The sequence below is a fragment of the Ailuropoda melanoleuca genome, chromosome 13 (assembly GCF_002007445.2).
Source record: "Ailuropoda melanoleuca isolate Jingjing chromosome 13, ASM200744v2, whole genome shotgun sequence".
Taxonomy (NCBI): domain Eukaryota; kingdom Metazoa; phylum Chordata; class Mammalia; order Carnivora; family Ursidae; genus Ailuropoda; species Ailuropoda melanoleuca.
In genome coordinates, this window is record NC_048230.1 from 22710390 (window position 1) to 22723287 (window position 12898).

Consider the following 12898-nt stretch of genomic DNA (forward strand, 5'->3'; position numbering starts at 1 on the left):
CCATTTTATTTTATTTTATTTTGTCATGTGCTCACAGCATCTCTCTCTCTCCTCTCCTCTCCCTGGCAGGTCAGAGATAAATTAAAAATAAAATCTACAAGGAAAATAATTTATAAAAGCACTTCCCAGGCTCGTGCCTTCTATCCCTACTGCTCAGTTAGGAACCCCCCCACCCCCCACTGGGGAGGAGAATCCTCTCCCCACAACTCACTCCTGCTAGTCTGGGGCTGACTGTACTCCAGAGCCAGGCACGGGTGGGGGCAGCAGTGGCAAACAGTTAAAAATAAAGACACTGTGGTCCTGGAACCATCTGGCCACCTTGGCGCTCCCCTCTCTGCCTCCCCCAGGCAGTTTTGCCTGGGGCCTTTGCTAAACTGGGGGTGTAGAGAAGCAGCCTGTGGCCGAGAGCCTGGGGGTAGGTGCTCTCAGCCCCCAATACATGCACTTCTCATTCTCCTAGAAAGAAACCCAAAAAAAAAAAAAAAAAAAAAAAAAAAACCCNGGGACAGAGGAGAAAAATCCCAAGTGTTCACACAGTTACACGGAGTCTTTATGGCAAAGAGAACATTTAGCAGCTTTGAATATTGGGGTATCTCCTTTTTACTCAACACAAGCATTCTAGACCCTATAAGTGAAACAGGGCTCAAGCCCTAAAAAAAATCAAAGCGCAAGAAATTCTAAAAGGACTAGTTTGTTTTTGTTGCTGGGTTTTGTGGGTTTGTCTTCTAGTGACATGCCCAGTTGTCGGAGGGGGAGGCCTGAGGGAAGGGTCATTCCCCAGTGTTGTGCTGAATACTGCCTGGCTTCTCCACACCATCCCCCTGCCTCCCAGCAGCCCCCAGGAGGTCGCAGGCTCAGCACTGGGGGCACCGCCAGCACCCCAGCTGCGGAAGAGCTCCAGGCAGCGGGGAGGGGCGGAGGCACATGGGCGGGACGAGATCGGAGATCGGCATTCGCATGCAGGCTCTGATGGAAACGTGGGTGCCTCAGCTCTGCGGGGAACGGGCACAGTGGGAGATGAGAGTGGCAGGGCGGTGAGGGGCATGCTCGGTGTTGGGGCTGCTGCTAACAGGCACGGGGGCCTTGTGACCCTTTCCTGTTCCCTCTCCTCTTTGACCCTAACCCCCCAAGCCAGTGTTGGGTCCCAGTGGCTCCCCTCCAGATAAGAACATGTCAGGAGGCATCCCAGAGCTCCCCTTTCCGGCAGCCACAGGGCAGGAGCTGGAAGAGCCCACAAAGCCCCTCCCAGGCCCCACCTTGTGCTCCGCCCTCCCCTGGGGTGAAGTGGGCTTTACTCAAGCCTAGGGCCTAGTCCCACCTAAAACCTGCCGTCTGGTATCCCGGCCAGAGCCAACCCTACCTGCCCTTTGATTTTCTTCCCGCTTTGATTTTTTGGGGTTTTTTTGTGTTTTTTTTTTTAATCCCCCTTCCTTGGTTCCTTCCTTCGTTCCTTCCTTGCTTCCTTCCAGGGATGAGACTTTCTACGACTTTCCTCTCACAAGATCCCCCCCCTTTCCCCTTGGTCGGCCTCCAGCCATGCCATCACCACCCCTTCCCTCAAAGGAAACAGCAGGGGTGAGGACCCTGTCCACCCAAACGGCCTGGCTGCTTCCGCCCTCCCCGCACCACCCCCCCCCGGGGGGGGGGGGGGGGCCGGGCCCCCCCCCCCCCCCCCCCCCCCCCCCCCGGGGGGGGGGGGGGAAGCCGAGCCAGCCAGCGCCCGCGCCCTCCTCTGCGCGTCCACTGCCCCGCAGTTCATCCCGTCCGAGCAGCTCTACTGGATAAGAAGGCATCCAAGTCCCCACGGTAGGTCCAGGTCCAGGCCCAGCCCTTCTCCAGTTTCCATCCCGGTGAGCGTCAACCCCCCGTCCTCCCCAGGCTCACTTCCGTCGGTCCTTGGGCTTCCTCTCCTGCCGCCGGGCCTGCTGGTCGGCCAGGGTGCGCGGAATGAGTAGGACGCTGCCGTCCCCGGCGTACTGCAGCGCGTACTGGCTGGGCGAGTAGGGCCGCCCGTTCTCATCCCGCAGCCGCCCAAACACCTCCTGGTACAGGCTCTGCACCTTCTGCTTCATCTGCCGCAGCGACCGCAGGAACTCCACCTTCTCCCGCAGCAGCCGAGCCTTGTCGCGCTGCAGGTCCTCCACGTCGCGCTCCAGGTTGAGGATGGTGTCCAGCTTGCGCTTGCGGCAGTTCTGCGCCGCCATCTTGTTCTTGCCGCGGCGCCGGATGTCGCGGATGAGGCTCAGCTGCGCCTCGCTCAGCTGGTACTTGGACAGCAGCTCGTTGAACTCCTCCACCGGCAGGTTGATGATCTTGTCGTTGGTGAAGGGGATCTTCATGGCGCGGGCGCGGTGCTCGTCCCGGCTCATCTGCTTGTCCAGGAAGTCGGCCTGCTTCTCCTTGCCGCCCTTCTTGAGGGCGCCGGGCGGCGGCAGGTCGGCGGCGTCCAGGGCGCTGGGCGCCATGTTGTACGTGTGGTTGTGGCCCACGTGCTCCAGGTAGGGCAGGCAGGACAGCGGGGACGGGTCCTGGTAGCTCATGCGGCACAGCTTGGAGTACTCGGGCTGGTAGCCCACGGCGCCCTCGGCCTCCTCCAGGTCCAGGGTCTCGGAGTCGGAGCTGTAGCCGACCGCACCCTCCTCAGAAAAGGAGGAAGACGCCGAGGACGACGCGGAGGACGAGGACGACGCGGACGACGAGGAGGACGACGACGAGGACGAGGAGCTGCCTTCAGAGCTGCTCAGGGAGGAAGGGCTATGGCTGGAGTCCAAGGAGAGGCCTGAGTCGGAGTCGAACTCCTCTTCGAGCTGGGAGGCCTGCACGGGGTTGAAGCCCTCCTCGATGGCCAGGTCCATCAGGCTGATCTCGTCCAGCATGGCTTCGTCCAACAGGCCCCCCAGCGGGTCCGGCAGCTCGGGGCCCGCCGTGTCGTTGGCGGTGCCGTTGAGCTGCGGCGGAAAGAAGAGCCCCGCCAGGTTGGTGGAGCCGAAGGTGGAGTTGAGGCTGGTGGAATTGCTGGGGACCAGGGGCAGCAGCGCAGAGCTGCTGGCCGCAGGCAGGCTCTCCACCTCGGGACTGAAGAGTGAGAAGTCCTGGCTGCAGCCCCCCAGGGACGCCTGATGCAGGCTGACATTCTGATTGATGGGAGTGTTGGGGGCAAGGCTGTAGTTGGTGCTCAGGGGGTCTCCAGGAGGGGCACTGTACAGGATCTCACTCGTTGACGTGTTCACTTCCATGGCCTGGGAGGGGAAAAAGAGTGTCACAGTTCCCTCGGAGCAGACTCCCTCCCACGGGGGGACGGGGGGCTCAGGCCAGCAGGCACCCAACACAGGCACAGCTGCGTGGGTGCAAAGGCAAGAGACTGGAATCCAGAGCCCAGGCTCAGCTCCTGGCCCCGCTTGGTCCACCCAGGCCTACTAGGCCTGGCAGAGATGGGTCCTCCCTGTGGAGGCCACCCCAACGCGGGGCTAACCTGCTCCCCGCTGTTTGGCCAGACTCCCCCACCTTGGAGGGAGAGGAAGGAAATACCAACCCTGCCTACCTCCTCAGGGTAAAATCTGCACAGCGAAAGGAACACCCAGCCTTGGATAGAGAAAACCTAGCTGCACCACTGGCTGTGTGACCATGGGCACATCACTTAACCTCTCTGAGCTTCGATTTCCTCACCTTTAAAATAACAAAGGCTGACTAGATGACTGTAAGGGGCAGGAGAGCTGGCACCGGCCACAAACGCACTGCACGAATGCCTGGTTTTAGTAATGCTAAAGCGTGTAGCATTCGATCACGTGCTCATCTACCTGAAGGGAAGAAGGCGGCACACCTAGGGGACAGTCCTGCTTTAGAAGGCTCAGCCCTGGGCTTTTAACCCAAACCCCTCTCCTGACGGCACCCCCTACCCCAAGGAGACACCCGGACAATGACCTCTCAGTGTCCCCACTTTCCTCTGGATCGGACAGGGAACTGTTCCTTTCTCTTCCCAGAGGTGAAAAAGCAGCTGAATACGAACGCCACCTCCCCACCCCACCCCCTCGTCCAAGAGGTCTGTGTCCTGTCCTGGTAATCCTACCTGCATTTCCATAATGGACATGAGATCTTGCCACTGCTGTTCCAAATCAAATGGCGACTCTGTCCCCGTCAGGAGAGGAGACAAGAGGTTGTTCTGAAGACCTGGGGGCTCACTCTCACTAGGCACTGCTTCTGTTATGCTGGAAATGTCTGCTGGAAACTAGGGCAAAACACAGAGGCTTTCACGAGGGGAGGCAAGGGCACGTCGCACTCCTCCCAGAGACTACCACCTGAGGTTGTCTCTTCCTTCCTCTGAATTCACCCCCGGCCAGGACCAGGACAGCACCGGGAGCTGGCACTCGGGCAGCGCAGAGGGCCACACGGCGTGCAGGCTGCCCAGGCCGGGCTCTCCCTGGAGTCCTGCTCACCTCAGCATTCTCCCCAAAGGGGCAGGTGGCCTCCAGCAGCCTAAGGCACTCTTCCAGGGACAGGGCCGTCTGGTCCTCCCCACCAGGCACCTGTGGCAACAGCAACTGTAAGTCTGACTGACCTGGGCCTTGGCTGCCTGCGGGCCAAAGCCTCTTCCCCAGTCTTTCCAAAGGGGAAGCTGAAGAAGGGCCGGGATGGCTATAGGCCTACGCTCTCCCTCTGGTCCCAGGCTGAGGGCTGGCCCTGCGTCCCAAACTCCAGGAAAGAACAGAGGGAGAGTGGCAGAGTCCTGACGCAAACAGGAAGCTGCTAGGTGTTTCGCCTCCTCCGTGCTGTTTGTTACCAAGGCCTGGCCCCTCTGCTTCTGTTGCTCACCCACTCCCCCTTCCTCAGCCCAAGTGACTTTGAGACCCCAACCCAAAAGATACATTCGGGTTCATCCCACAGACAGAGGCTGCCTTCTCTAAGGAGAAGTTTCTAGAAGTGGGCAGAGGTGGGGGTACCTGTGCAGGGAAGCTCTCCCCGGTTTCTCCATCCACTAGCAGGTTTCGCGCCAGAGCTTCTGCGCCCTCGCCTGACCAGGTGTCTTCCCGCTCCGCTCCATCTTGCAGGTCCTTATCCACATCCTGCTCCTTCTGGCGATGACTATAGTCAAAAATCTCACGCCCAGCCCCCAGGTCAATATCCTGTCGCCAAAGGATGTCAATCAGATCTATGTCCTGAAAGACAGATCACCGTGACTTTAGCTCTAGGATCCAGGGGCCTTTCCCAGCATCACTCAGATTCGTCCTGAGAGCAGGGGGCAGCTCTCCCAGCCTCTGCCCCCTCCGTACCAACAAGGCTTCATTCATCCATTTCCAGATACCAGCCTCCAAAAAACAAAAACAAAAAAGCAAGAGCTAGCAAAAATTACCAGCATGATCAACCCCATACAAGCCTGGGGGCTGAGGAACAGAGATACAGCCAGGCCAAAAGGCAGGGCCACCTCACCGCTACACAAGAAAGAAGGGGGAAGCAGGAGACACTTCTCATTCTGGGAACGAGACTCCCTTCAAACTTGGGTTTGTAGGATGCTGGCCAGGCCAGGCAAGGGCGAACTGTCACGCAGAATTGCTTCGTGGTGGCCAGGCTTGCATCAGCCTGTGGTGCCATTGCATTTGCATAAAGGGGTGGGGTGGGCCAGAGAGGAAAATCCCTGCATTTGCAACCACCTGCTGCAACCAATGACCACGGCGGGGCGGCCTCCAGCCCTGCCTCCAGCCGGTCCCCCTTCCGACACCCACAACTCTGAAAGCCCAGGCTCACCTCAAGGTCCATCCCCACCAGAACTCCCACTCAGCTGATCCTAGCAAGCTGCCTCCGTCCCAGGAGAGCCTCAGGCAGTCAGCTGATCCTCACCGGGCACCCCACCCCTGCCAAGGCCAGCCCCTGATATGCCCTCACCCCAGCACTCTCACTCCCTTCCTCACCACACCCCAGGACTCACTGGCGCTCCATCAGTCAACCCACTCAAGGACATGGGCCCCATCACCGTTCAGCCACAACGGCCACCTCAGGCACCAAAATGCCTCCTTCCCACTCCACCCTGGTGGCTCCCGAACAGTTCCTGCACCGACTGCCACCCCCAGAGCCACCAGCACAGAACCCCAATAAATAAGAGCCATTTGGGCTTCCTACACATGCCATCCCCCTGTGGCTGAAGCAGCCCTGAACTCCTGCCTTCCAATCAGAGGTTAAAAAAGCACTTTCCAGAAAGCAATACCTTTCCATGAGACCCACCTCCCCAGCCCTGACCAGGTATCCCTTTCCCACCGTAACCCTCCCAGATCCCAAGACCTCCCAGGTGTACCTCTCCCTTTAGTCTCCCCACACACACCAACCTGAACAGAAGCCCTGGACCCAGGAGCAGAGGGGGGCTGGGCCAGCCGGTGCCCAGCCAGCAAAGAGTTAAGGGGCCGGCTCCCTTTGGCATGGCCCCCACCACTGTGAGAGCTGCGGTCCAGGCGGGTCATGGTCTGCGAGAGGAGCCCCGGGGCGGCTGGCGCCGGGAAGCCGGACAGGGGGCTGCAAGGAGCTCTTGGCTTGCAGGGAGCACACCAGGCTGGAAGGGTGGCCCCTTGCTAGCTCCAAGGGGCCCGAGGAGGGTGCCCCGCCCGTGCTGCTGCCTGGGCGGCCCAGCCCAGCCCCCTTCCTCCATCCTCGAGCAGCCCCCTCCCACCTCACAACCCCAGTTCCACTCAGGCACCCGGCAGCCCCCACCCTGAGCTCACCGCAGAGGCTGCAGTGAGATGGGACTCCCACCCCATGCTCCGTGCTCAAGCTGCAGAGGAGATCAAGCTCCCTCCAGGGCCTAGCCTCCCGCTCCTCCCTCTCCCCCCCTCCCCACGCCCCCCAAACTTGTTACCTAGGCTGCAGCAAGGAGCCAATCCCCTCCCCCTCCCACCCCGCAGGTCACTGCTGAGGCTGCGGAGAGCCAATCCCCTCCCCCAGGTCAGCAGCTGGGCTGCGGAAAGAGCCAATCCCCTCCCACTGTCGTTACCTAGGCTGCGACGAGAGCCAATCTCCTCCCCCAAGTCTCCGCTGGAGATGCGGAAGGAGCCAATCCCCTCCCACCGCCTGTTACCTAGCTGCAGCCGCGAGCCAATCTCTGCACCAGGGCAGCTGGAGAAGCTGCCGCAAGGAGCCAGCCCATCCCCGGGCCGCCTCCGTCTCCTCAAGGAGACGCACCCAGGGGCGGGCAGCCCCACCCAGCCCAGTCAGCCAGCCGGGGTGGCGCAGTGAGAGAGCCCTGGGGGGGGAAGGGGTGCCACTCTCCCTCCTGTCGCATCCTGCTTCCCCAGCCCACTCAGGACTGGGCAGAAACCACTCCCGCAGCTTCTCGGGGAATCTAGTTCTTCCCTGGAAGTGGAAGTAGTTTTCCTGTTCCTCAGAAGGGCTGCGGCCGGTCGTCCAGAAGCCCAAGGATCACAAGCTAGGCTGGGCCGGGACCCCGGGCACCCGGCCCTGCTGTGAGCCAGGGACTCTGTCCCCCGACCCCAGGCCAGAGGAGAGGAAGGACGGCGGCCACCCGCACACAGGCTTCGATGGCACAGGGCCGGCCAGGCCTCGCCCCGGGCAGGAGGAGGAAGCCTCGAGCCTGCAGGCCAGCCCGGAAGGAGCCGGGTCCTCCGCTACATCCTGGCCGCACACGTGCGCCCCGCTCCCCCTTCACCCCAGCTTCGCTCCAGAGCTGCTCCGCCGGGCCCCTGGCCCACATCTTTAAAGCTAGGGAAACGCCACCCACAGAACCGGGAGCACAGTTCCAACGTCCACCCTCACTGCTGCACCCCTCGACCCTAAGGTCAGGTCAGGGACAGTATGTTCTCCTCGGTCACAGACTGCTCCTCGCGCAGAGTTGTACACAAGCCACCCCCTGCTCCGGGCGGAGTGCCAACCTCCAGGGGAATCCTATCCCTGACAAGGGCCCGGGCTCCGGCTGTCCATCGAACCGGCCTGGCAGCAGGGGAGCGCTGCCCCCTGGGGGGAGAATACCAGCTCCGGCAGTGCCTGTCACATGCTCTGGCCCTGGGTATTTTTATCCCTGAGTTGCTGAGGAAATGTTGTTCTAGACACGTAATAATCCTCCCTTCCCCCACACCCAGCCTAGGGCCCTAATGCTGACCCACCCCCAACCCCCCAAAGGGAGCAGAGAAGGCCTGGGGTCAGGGACAGCACAACCTTCCAGAAGGCCAAGAAATAGAAGAAAGCAGGGTCAAAGTCTCATCCCATTCTGCCCCAACCCATCCAATCATATCCAAACTCCCCACCCCACCCCACCCCACCCCTACCCATCCCAGGAGAGCTCCCAAAAGCAACAGGAATGGAGCTTCACCTGCAGAGTTCCCAGGAGCGAGCCAGTTACACACCCAGCCCAGGGCAGGACGAAGAGAAGGCTGAGAGGCACACTTCTTCAGACCACCTCCCAAGACTGAAGCCCATTTGAAGGAAAAGGACAGAGGAAGCAGAAAAAAGGTAAAGTTCCCAGTGGCACTGGAAGAATCGAAGAACTGAGGCACTGCAAGGTAAGGAATGCTCACAGCTCCCGTGCTCAGAGAATTCTAGTCTCTCTCAAAGCAGATCCAGTGTGAGGCAGCTAAGCAGAGGGCACCCCTGGCACTAGGGACGCGTAGGGCCAGATCAGTCTGCCGTCTGGGGGCTGTCCTATGCTTTTTCCTAAGTTTCGCAGCATCCCTGGCTTCTCCCCACTAGATGCCAAGGGCACCTCTTCCAGCTTTGACAACCAAAACTGTCCCTAGACATGGCCATCTATCCCCTGGACGGGCAAAATCACCCCCAGTTGAACATCACTGGCCCAAAGGAAGCCACAAGCTTTGACAGCCACTAACATTCAAAGAAATGAGCTCAGGAACAGGCTCCGACGCAGGACAGGAGGCAAAACCCGGTCTGAGCGGTGGGCAGAAAATGAGCCAAGATCTGCAGCAGCTGTAAAACTTTTTACATCCCTACCCCCCTCCCCAGGACTCAGCTCTGGAAAACCCAGCCCAGTGCAATCCAGCCTTCCCCTTCCCTAGTGGCCAGGGGAGTGCAGCAGGCCTTTTCTCAAGTTCCTTAAGGCTGAGTGGCCAGCCCAGGCCAAACACAGAGCTCAAAGTGGTTTTGTCATCATGTCGGTGAGGTGGGAGCAGCAGGAGCCATTCACATCGTTAAAGGCAAGTGCCTCACTTTCTGCCCAGAACAGTGTCAGCCACGTGTCAGGAGCTAAAGATCTCTGACAGCTCAAAGCAGGCTGACTTAGGCAGCAGAATGCAGTTTCTCTTCTAGCTCCCAGCCCTCTTCTCCCTACTCCCTGCAGCAGGCCTTTAGCAAGGAATGGGAGCCTTGACCCTCTCCTGGCCAAGAATAACTCTCTAAATCTACCCCTTGGCTCAGGCCCAGGAGAGCCGACTTATCAAGGACCTTACAACAACAGGCCTGACCACAAAGGAGGAGAACTTCAGGATATGCATGTGTGTTTTGATGTGGGGGAGGTACAAGGCAAGAGTCCACAAAGTATTTGTGTCTTAGCAACAGATACACACCGCATCAAAGCCCATCACAACACCACTCCCTCCCCCACCCCGGGGCCTCCAGAAGTCATGTTGAAATCCAAGCAGTAAACACGCTGGCATGTTCTAGGAACCTCCCACTGTCCTGACCGTACATTTAGAGGTGGGTCAATGGTTCAACACAAGGAAATGCTCCCAGCCCCCAGTTCTGGTCAGACAATTCAGCTCATTCCTGTCAAAGAACAATGCCTGAGACCCCCCTCCCAAACCACTCTGGTTCTTTACAGGGGTCAGTACTATGACCTCACTCCTTCAGGACCAGCCCACCACCCGAAACCCCAAACCCCTCTCACCCACCCCGATGTGTGGTCACTAACCTCTTTGGTTAGGTCTCCACTGACTGGAGGGGCCACAGCTCCCAAATCCTCCAAATCTTCACTGAATCCCTGCTCCGTTTCGCTTTCTCGCACCCCGTTGTCTGGGCCTGTCACATCTTGGAGGCCACTGGAACTCTCGAGGGTGAGGCCTGAGCTGGGCTGGCTGCCAGAGACAGACCCCTCTGGATCCCGGTGGACCAGCCAGGCGTTTACCTCAGTGGTCGGCACCTGGAACCTGTCCAGGGCCCTCACCTGACTGAGGAGCCGCCGGGCGGTGAAGTAATTGTCCAGGTCTATGCTCTTGGGGTGGATGCCATAGCCATCCAAGGTATTCCTCAGGTTGTGGAACTGGGTCTGAGTGTAGGCGGAACTGGGCCCCAGGATGATCTCCCGGAGCGGGGGAAGCTGTGAGGTCAGGTAAGTATCCACGTCCACCCGCACCCCAATCAAACTCAGCAGAATGGTGAACTGGAGGAGTCCTTCCGTTAAGTATTTCTTCAGAGAAAGCATTGCTGAAGGACCAGAATGTTTATGCTTTTTGGTTTTTAAATCTTCCGAAAGACAAATCAAGGCCACTGCTCTGCTGCTCCAGCCAGCAAGTTACCCTCCTCAGTGCCAAACCCTGTATCCCACCCTGGCAGAACACAGGGGCTGAGCTCCCGGATGGCCTCAGAGGAAAGCACACCCTGTGAAGCCAAGGCCACTCTCCAGACCACATTCACTTTTCCCTTCTCGGCACCTCACCTCAGCGTGTACAACTGTTGCTAACCCAGTCCAGGCCCTCAGGGCCCACGTGACTTACTGTCTCCACAGTCCACATACAGTCACTTCCTCACTCACATTAGTTGTCCTCTCTGTAGATTCCACTGCAGGCTGTTCTCAGGAACAGCTGATGGGTTTGTTTTTTTTTTTCCTTCTCCCTAAGGTTTATTTTCTTTGGCTGGAGCTACAGGCCTTTTGTCTTGGGTCAGAGTGTCCCGCCTCCTCCACACTTACCAGGGGGGTTTCCAGAGAAACCTGAAATGGGAATCACAAGAGCAACAGGATAAGATTCCAAAATTTTCACACCATGATCAAGGCAGAAGGCAGGAAACACATTCAAATGCCACTCTTATATTTTATTGAAAAATAAGTTGATTATTTTACTCCCAGAGAAACAAAAACCAAAAATCTGTTATAGGCAGAACTAGGAAAGGAAAATACTGCTCACAAAGGATCCCGGTTTCTAGATACTAAATTTGTAACACCCTAAAAGGTAGCTTGTTTTGGATAAGCAGATAATGCCCGGGGCATCCAAAATATTTTACATGTTGTCTGATTTACCAACCCTCCCCCACCCCATCCACACGCTACCCAGCTTCTATTTTTAGCATGAGAAGCCCATTTCCTAACTTAAAGAAAAGTTCTATCCTCCCATTTCTCAAGAGAAAACTGCCTACAATCCCTGTCCCTTCCACTTCTAAAGGGAAGGGGGAGACTATTAATGGGAGAAGAGTGTAAAAAGACATGAGGACAACGTTCAGGACACCTTTTGTTTTCCCAACTTTAAAATATCATTTCCCTTTCCTATCTCTCACATTAAAAGGAGGAAGGGGGGCTGAAGGGCTTGGGGTGGGGGTGGGGGCGGTGAGGCAGGAGGATTATTCGACCTAGAATTTGCAATAGGCAGGTTTTATTTTCATTCATATGACCTTCTGAGCCAAAGCAGAAGGATAAGGCCAAGTTCTCAACCCAGACAGACAAGTGGGGAGAGAGTAAATCCGCCTTTCAGTTTCTGGTCTCTACTTTTGAGCTTCCATTAACCTCATAAACCAAGACATAACTCTCCTCTTCACTGTCGTGACCCACCTACCAACTTCATCCTAAAGGGGCAGAGGGACACGCGGACGGACACACACACACACACACACACACACACACCTTATTTGGTTAAAGTAAACACAACTGCGACCCACAATACCTGCTTACACCACCCTCCCGTTCTCACGCAATTTATTACTAAAACCTCCCAAGAGACAATTAAGTTCGAGAAACCGGACAAGGCCCCTTAAAGACGGGTAAGGCCAGAGGCCTCTGGTCTGAGCCCGGTCCCACCCCGCCCCGGATACCCGAGTCCGGCTGGGACCAAGTCGCCATGCCCGCTGTCGGCGCCTCGGCTTCTAGCCTTCTGGGGCAACAGCGAACAAGTGCGACTCAGCCGGCCTTGACCCACCCTCGCAGCCAAACCCCACCCCGCCCTCCGTCCCGATGGCCCCACCCCGCTCCAGGCCTGGGCCTCACACCACGCCTTCTCGCGCCCTCAGCCCTCCCCAGTCCAACCCACCCCGGAGCTGGCTTTCTCCACGGGCTCGCGGCCCCTCCCTGCCAGGCCCTGGGCCCGGCCCGACGCGAACCCCGCTCGTCCGCCCGTTCCCGCCTCCTGCCTCCTGCCCCTGGGCTCCACCCCGCCGCCCTTCACCCCACAAGCCTCGGCCCCGCGGCGCTGCGCCCGCCCCCCTCCCACGTCGGGGAAAGGAATGTGCCTGATACCCGCTGCAGAGCTCGGCGTCCGCGGCTGCCGCCACAGCAGGCCCTCAGCCCGAGTCCCGGCCTTGCCGCCGCCACCGCCGGCCGGCCTAGAGCTCCCCAGCCTCCGCTTCCCTCCCCGCCCCCTCCTCCCACCTCACTCGGAAGCCCGCCCTCCGCGTCCTTCCTAGGACCACGTTTCTCCAATCAACGAGCCGAGACCGCGGCCGTCGCCGGATGTCATTTTGATTGACAGCCAAAAGAGCCCAATGGCTGAGTGTGCCTCCTCCTTCCTTTCCCGATTTCCCAAGACTGACATGGCCCACAGCCCAGTGGGCGCATAGGCCCGCCCCGCGGCGTGGGCTCACCAATAAGTGGGGCGAAGGCCCTATCGCCCGGCATTCTGGCCCCTCCGCTGTGCGTCGGCCGCCCGAGTTATTACACGCTGGCCGGGGCGTAAAGTGTGTAAGCTAGCGCTTCCAGGGCATTCTTTACCTGGGGGATAAGGGCTTAGGGCCGGGGTTGAGAGGTGGTGTC

General features: G+C 58.8%; 1 protein-coding gene across 4 annotated transcripts; it reads right to left on the reverse strand.

Moving 5' to 3' along the window:
* Window positions 1-587: 587 nt before the first annotated feature.
* NFE2L1 (nuclear factor, erythroid 2 like 1) lies at window positions 588-12532 on the reverse strand. 4 transcript variants are annotated; one of them, XM_034641765.1, is made up of 6 exons: window positions 12386-12532; window positions 9857-10873; window positions 4938-5153; window positions 4434-4523; window positions 4067-4225; window positions 588-3239 (listed from the first exon to the last, which is right to left on the reverse strand). In XM_034641765.1, exons 2-6 carry the CDS (start codon window positions 10364-10366, stop codon window positions 1881-1883), a joined length of 2334 nt encoding a protein of 777 aa, XP_034497656.1. In that variant the 5' UTR covers window positions 10367-10873; window positions 12386-12532; the 3' UTR covers window positions 588-1880. The 4 variants fall into 4 exon arrangements, with proteins under 4 accessions (XP_034497656.1, XP_011220113.1, XP_002916862.1 ...); XM_011221811.3 differs by lacking the exon at window positions 12386-12532 and adding an exon at window positions 11965-12085 and having other exon boundaries at window positions 4938-5120; XM_002916816.4 differs by lacking the exon at window positions 12386-12532 and adding an exon at window positions 11965-12085.
* Window positions 12533-12898: the final 366 nt, after the last annotated feature.